The following is a 7,247-nucleotide window of genomic DNA, read 5'->3' as shown; positions in this document are numbered from 1 at the left end:
AATTCTAAATATAAAATAAAAACTTGAATATTTAAGAATTTAAAGAGTAAACAATAAAAAGTAAAGACTAAATAAAAAAAATTAAAGTGTGAAAACTTCTAACAATACATAAATAATCCTAATTAGACTTGACAATCGGATCAGCAGATTGACCCATGACCCAACCCAACCCAGTTTTTTTCATGTTAAATTGGGTCAGGTCATTTTCACATTCGGATTACTAAATATGAGACCCTAACCCTATTTTTCCGGATTGGATTGGATCGGGTTCGCGGATTGGGTCAACTTTACCTCCGGTTTTCCGGGTCAGTGGTCCTTTTCCCTTTTTTCCGCTGAGTCCGGATTAAAAATAGGATATAACTCATCTCTGGTTAAAAAAGTCATTCGTGCTCAATGGGGCGGAACTGTCTGGTCGGCCCCACTGCTTCAAAATTTCCACGCCGCTTTCTTTCGAAATCCATTTATTTATTTACGACCGGCGAGTTTCGATTCCAAAGCCAATCTCCACTACCAGTCTGCCATCTACGCCGGTGATTGGCACCGCCGATCGGGTACAGACAGAAATGGGTTCCCACCTCTACCAATATCGCCTTTCTTTACTCACTTTTCTCTCTCTCGCCCTTCTCGTTCACTCCAACCTGAATCTCGACCCTTCAGATTTCGATGCTCTCTCTCTTATCCACAAAGACTTGGGTGGTTTCAACAGTCAACGCTATTTATCAGAGAATCCGTGTTATTCGGCCACTGGTATCTTCTGCGAGAGGAGATTCTTCGGTGACTCGCCGGTGCTCCGCATCACAAGAATTGTCTTGGAATCGCAGCAGCTCGATGGATTTCTTTCTCCTGCAATCGGTCGACTCACGGAACTCAGAGAGCTCTCTCTCCCTGACAATCACCTCGTTGACAAAATTCCTCGACAAATCATTGATTGCCGGAAATTGCAAATCCTAAACCTGCGAAACAACCGCTTTTCTGGCAGAATTCCATCAGAACTCTCCTCTCTCGTAAGCCTCCGATCCCTTGATCTATCTTCAAATAGCTTTTCGGGCGATTTGAGCTTTCTGAAACGTTTTTCCAAACTAGAAAATCTTTCGCTTGCCGACAATCTGTTCACCGGAAAAATACCGGCATCCTTGCGTTCTTTTCGAAATCTCCGATTTCTTAATCTATCCGGGAACGAATTCCTGGAAGGTCCAGTGCCTAAGTCGCTGAACCGAGTGCAACACTCCAAATCCGGCTTGGAGACGAAGAATATTCTCCCTAATCGTTACATATTCGCTGAGAATAATACAACAAAGAATCACAACAATTCTACCATGAAGCCGTTTGTCACTAAAACTAATTCCAGTAGAACCGATTCTAATGAAGCCAAAGCTCCTTCGTCCTCAGAAAAAACCCACAAGCACGACAACAGCAAAAAGAAGCTCAAGGGCTGGATCTTCGGATTCTTTGCCGGTGTGATTACAGGAATGGTATCCGGATTGATTGTGTCCTTATTGTTTAAATTACTACTCATTTGCATAAGAGGCAGGGTGAAAGACCCGGGCCTTGCTATTTTCAGTCCACTGATCAAGAATGTTGAAGATTTAGCATTCTTGGAAAAAGAAGATGGGCTTACATCTCTGGAGATCATTGGACGAGGAGGATGCGGAGAGGTTTACAAGGCTGAATTGCCGGGAAGCCAAGGGAAAATTATAGCAATCAAGAAGATAATACAGCCCAACCCCATTGATGCAATTGAACTAGCGGAGGAAGACAGTAAGCTTTTGACGAAGAAGATGCGGCAAATTCGTTCAGAAATCCAAACAGTGGGTCAGATTCGGCACCGAAACCTGCTCCCTCTGCTAGCCCATGTGCCACGACCCGATTGCCACTACCTGGTGTATGAATACATGAAGAACGGGAGCTTACAGGACATGTTGAATAAGGTATCAGAAGGGAAGAGAAAACTGGATTGGTTGGCACGACACAACATTGCGCTGGGAGTGGCCGCCGGCCTTGAGTATCTCCATATGCACCACAACCCTCGTATAATTCACAGAGATCTCAAGCCTGGAAACATACTTCTCGACGATGACATGGAGGCACGCATCGCTGATTTTGGGTTGGCGAAGGCAGTACCAGAGATGAACACCCATGTGACAACCTCCAATGTGGCTGGGACTGTTGGATATATTGCACCCGAGTACCACCAGACGCTCAAATTTACAGACAGGTGTGACATTTACAGCTTTGGCGTCATTCTAGCAGTGTTGGTTCTAGGCAAGCTGCCTTCAGATGACTTCTTTCAGACCACAAAGGAAATGAGCCTGGTCAAATGGCTCAGAAACCAAATGATCTCTGAGAATCCGAGCGCGGCCATCAATCCCAAGCTAAAAGGGAATGGGTACGAGAACCAAATGCTGCTGGTTCTCAAAATTGCTTGCTTCTGCACCGTGGATGATCCAAAGGAGAGACCCAACAGCAAGGAAGTAAGGACTATGCTGTTTCAGATCAAGCATGAAACATAGTACCCCTGTCCAATGGTGAACCGTGAATGTAATTTTATATATATATATATATATATATATATTCACTATGTGGGTGTATTATTTTGTGGTTTTAGCGTTATGTTGGAAATTAGTTGGCTGTTAGTTATTTTTATCGTAGCATATTAGTATGAGATTTGTTTGATGATCAAAGAGTTCCATCAATGTGAAAAATATAATTTTAATTTTAGGATTTCCATGTCCTTTGCTTAAATTCATGTCCGAAGGTTTATTAATGACCGGAAAACCTCATCATCTGCACTACTTTTCAAACACCTACCTGTATATATATATATATTTAATGGGACTAGTCGTTTAGTTTGTTATTCCAACTACCAAGATAACGGTGAAGCTCTCAATTGGGATTATCTAATGGGATTCCTTCGGGGCAGAGATGGATTAGGAATTCGCAAGGAAGGAAATATATCAGAATTTCAGCACCTGTACGTGCAGGTAACGTTTGAAGATCATGTGGAGGGCTACTAAGTACTTCTCCACTAGTAACATATAATCTCCATTCCCGACTTGAATAGCTTATCTCTAAATGAATCAGAAATTAAGGTTATTGATAACAGGAACAAAACCATTTTATGGTGGCTCAGTTGATAGGAATAGGATCTCTTGCCAATAAATAGAGATGGCAATATCCACCCTTCTCCATTGAGGTGGATATTGAGAAAACTCGAAATTCTGGTGACTGGAAACAGGGCAGGAATAGTATAAGAATGACTGGAGCAGAATGAAGCAAATAGGAACTCGAGGTTCGGGAATGGGATTATGGGGAATGGGGGCCTGTCCCACATTCCCACTCGTTGCCATTCCTATTTGCAAATTGTAGCGGAGTCTTTGTTGACGGTGGCGGGTCGTGGGTTTCGGGATGATCACCCAGCCAGCGTTGTGTACGGTGTACCACATGGCACATGCAGCAAAAGAAAAACACAAAGGAGATATGGTCATATGGAGACCTGGTTTTGGTTTGGAATACAGAGCATCTTAGCTCTGGATCGTTCCAAACTTCCAATACCTTATCCTCATACTCGAATGATAATGAGCCAATGGTGAATTCCCAATTCACCAAGATCTACATGAACTGTTACGAAGAGGATCATGATCATTTGGCGCTATCATCAGATCGGCAGATCCCACGGAACCGGGCCAACCCGATCCAATTATATAGAGTCTGGTCTCCATCAAGCATCATGATTATAATTAGGTTGGGTTTGATTATGATTGTTTTGAATCAACTACGGTAGTATTAAAATAATTTTTAATGTTACTTTACTCGTCACTTACATTAATTTATTATTAATCTTTAGGAAGTAAAAGGTTACATTTTATTTTAATATCTTCTATTCATATTAGATTGGTCTTTTCTTTGCATCACATGGCTATTATCCGTATAAAATCAAAGGATAATTTTCACTTTTTCTCATCTTATAACATTTTATTTATTTTTAAAGACCTTCACCTATTATACGACATCTTTTTGTATGTATAAATAGATAAAATTTTATGAGGTAGGGGAATTTAAAAACTTGCTATATAGAATGGTTATTTCCTCAATTGGGGGAATGGTATTCCAACAAGAATAGAAATGGGGTTTTGATTTGGTCCAGTCAAACAGTTGGAATCGGAATAGCCCGATTTTGATTTCAGATCCCTATTCCTGTAAATCTAACATGGCCTAACATCTAATATCTATTTCTCATGATATAAAATATGATGTTCTTATGTCAATTGTGATTGCATATTATAAGGTCAGACCTGATAATCACAAATAATCAATGTTTTAAAAAACGATCTAGAACTGGAACCATTCTGACCATTAATTTTTGGGTGACAGTTCAACCGTTCGGTCCAAATAGATGGCTTGTTCTGTCAAAATAAATTAAAAAATAAAAATAATTAAAATTTAAAATGTCCAAAAATCATTAAATAAGTTGAACGAATCGACAGTTCAACTGCCTGAATCAATGTTTTGTTGACTGATTCAACAATTTTTTGGACAGGGACCAGGTTTCGAGTAAAATGGAACTGACTACCTAGATGGTTCCCGGGTAAAAATGGATCCTTTTCAACTCTATTTCCTGTGTTCCCTGGAAATTCTGGTGCAGGTTCTCTTGCTCTGAAGGGTAGTTTTCAGCAATGTTTTGAAAATCGGACTGGATCGAATGGTAAGACCAGAAAAACTGGAAATCGGTCATTTATTACACCCCAAAATCGTTTTTTAGCAAAAAACTGTTAATTTAAGAATCATTTGAACCTTTGAACTATTGCACCATTGACGTGAACAATGGGTTTTGGCCATTTTTTGTTTTCTTAATTTAATTTTATTTTTTGTCCAAATGGGCCATAACAGTTAGACCGTTTGAAGCAGCCACTGTTGGGCTTTCTATTGTGTTAAATTCTGATTTTATCTCCTATTTATCTGGTAGCTAGGTGTTGGTTATTTTCTTTTGGTTTTGTCATTCCATTCTTTTTATTTGTTGCTGTCCTTCTCGGTTCTTTTCTGTTAGTGGAACTTTCTATTTGTCAAAAAACAAAAAAGCAATGAAATGAACTGTCTTTTATTTTTTTTATTTTTTTGTGTAATCAGTATTGGGCTCGCCGGCTCGTTCAATCGACAAAAAGATAAGACGAAATTAAAGTATGTGAACTATAAAAGTGGTGAGTGGTCCGGTCCTTTAAATAAACAATTAAAAGAGTGGGTTCCTAGAAGGCGCAGACAGGTAGATAATAATCCACTATGACTTGGGAAGTCAACGAACGAGTATCTCGACGAGACAGGATAGAATGCGTGTGGATGTCATTGTGCGTGCACGGTTGCTAAGCACGCAATGCATGAGTCTTCCTCACAGTCAATTTTTGTATTTGAATTATCAAAACATTATAAGCTTCATCGTTGAGTCTCAACTCTCAAGTTTCAACGCGTAGCAAAGCAATTGAACTGCCTTTGAAAAGGATGCAAACAGAGTATAAATACCGATTTAGAGTAAATTTTTATTCTTAGTTCGATTTTGATTGTGTTTGTTAACATTATATTTATGCATTAATAAATGATAAATTAATACATATTTAATATTTACAACATTGATATATAAAAGTGCATCAAGTAAAATTGCATTCAAGTGGGTTTTTGATAAAAATGGTTAAATTATAAAGACCCCTCTATACTATGGAATTTGTGACAAAGACCCCTTATACTTTGCTTTGTAACAAAGACCTCCCTATACTATAACTGTGAGACAAAAACTACCTTCCATTAGCTTTCCGTTGAAATTCGTCATTTTAATCCCCGTACTACACTTGTAATAAATATAAATATTCGAACAATTAGAAGAAAAATATTATTCATCATCCCCAACCTCATGATATACGAACAATAGTGGCAAAAAACACTATTCATCTACCAAACATTGTCTCTCTTTCTTTTCCTTCTCTACTCCACTTGCTAATTGTTTCAAAACTTCATTCAGATCTCTCTCGCCTACGACAAAGCAACTTCTCTTCTGCTGCTTCTGCTGAAAATGGCGGCCCACCTTCTGCATCTGTTACTCTTGCTATTATTAGTTAAAACGTTGCTCCTCCCATTAGCTTTCGTCGCTGATTTTGTCTTCAACAGCTTCAGTTCGTCTGAGCTTTTATTCTACGGCACCGCAACGCTCGAATCCCGTCTACTCGTCCTCACAAACACTACCGCCTTTACCATTGGTCGAGCGCTTTACAATTCTAAGATACCTACGAGGGCCCCCAACATGTCCGCTATCCTCCCCTTCTACACCTCCTTCATCTTCTCCATCACTCCAAACAACGACCAACTCTCTGGCCACAGCACCGTCTTCATCTTCGCTCCTACCAGTGGAATCAATGGCACCACCTCTTCTCGAAATCTCAGCTTTGTCAACCATACCAACAATGACAACCGCAATAATCACTTGTTTGGCATCGAATTTGTTGTGTTAAAAAATCAAGCATTCAATGATATCAATGATAATCACATCGGCGTCGACGAGAACTTGTTTACGTCGAAGACCGCCGGGCCGACCTGTTATTGGGGTGAAGATATGAAGGACTCAACAATGGCGTTAACTATCAAGTATGGATTGATTACTCAGATTCTCTGCTTAATGTCATTGTGGCCCGAGCTGGAATGAGAAGGACTTAGCAGCCTTTGATCAATACTCCTGTCAATTACGGGTGTAAATGGATCCAATTGGAATCGGATTAGGCAATATCCAAATTCGAAATCAATTAAATATTTGAATATTCGATTCGATTTGGATTTGATTAATTAATTATTTTAGATAATTAATAAATATATAAAATAAATATTTTATTGATATAAAGTATATAAATATATAAATTATATATAACATAATTATTTTATATATTATATATAGAATTAAATAATCGGTTGAATTCGGATATATATATTGAATCAAATAAGATCATATATGAATTCGAATCCGATTAACCATTCGGTACCAAAATCAATTGATTAAATATTCGAAATATCGGAATTCGATTCGATTATATCAAATATCGAATTCGAAATCGAATTTTTGAATATCGTTTACACCCCTACTATCAACCTCTTTGACATTCTCCTGCATGAAATGTATGCTGGTTTCACTACCGCGACGGAACGGTTAGTTGAATACCATAGGGTTCTTGCTTGGAGCTTTAGTAATTTGAATGCCTCCATCCGAGATTCCTTGA

The 7,247-nt window shown here is 38.8% G+C and overlaps 1 protein-coding gene and 1 pseudogene across 1 annotated transcript; both read left to right on the top strand.

Moving 5' to 3' along the window:
* Window positions 1–391: 391 nt before the first annotated feature.
* Window positions 392–2,718, top strand: LOC148853704 (leucine-rich repeat receptor-like serine/threonine/tyrosine-protein kinase SOBIR1). Its single transcript, XM_088982721.1, has one exon. It carries the CDS (start codon window positions 564–566, stop codon window positions 2,508–2,510), a length of 1,947 nt encoding a protein of 648 aa, XP_088838847.1. The 5' UTR covers window positions 392–563; the 3' UTR covers window positions 2,511–2,718.
* Window positions 2,719–5,975: 3,257 nt separating this feature from the next.
* On the top strand, window positions 5,976–6,693 carry LOC148853703 (L-type lectin-domain containing receptor kinase VII.1 pseudogene; annotated as a pseudogene).
* The last annotated feature ends 554 nt before the right edge of the window (window positions 6,694–7,247 follow it).

This window comes from Nelumbo lutea, chromosome 4 (genome assembly GCF_056320005.1).
Source record: "Nelumbo lutea isolate HS-2025 chromosome 4, American lotus-T2T, whole genome shotgun sequence".
NCBI lineage: Eukaryota > Viridiplantae > Streptophyta > Magnoliopsida > Proteales > Nelumbonaceae > Nelumbo > Nelumbo lutea.
This window is presented reverse-complemented; position numbering and strand designations above follow the sequence as displayed.

Excerpts from the sequence above, each read along its gene's own strand:
- LOC148853704 (XM_088982721.1), top strand. The coding sequence starts at position 564 with ATGGGTTCCCACCTCTACCAATATCGCCTTTCTTTACTCACTTTTCTC.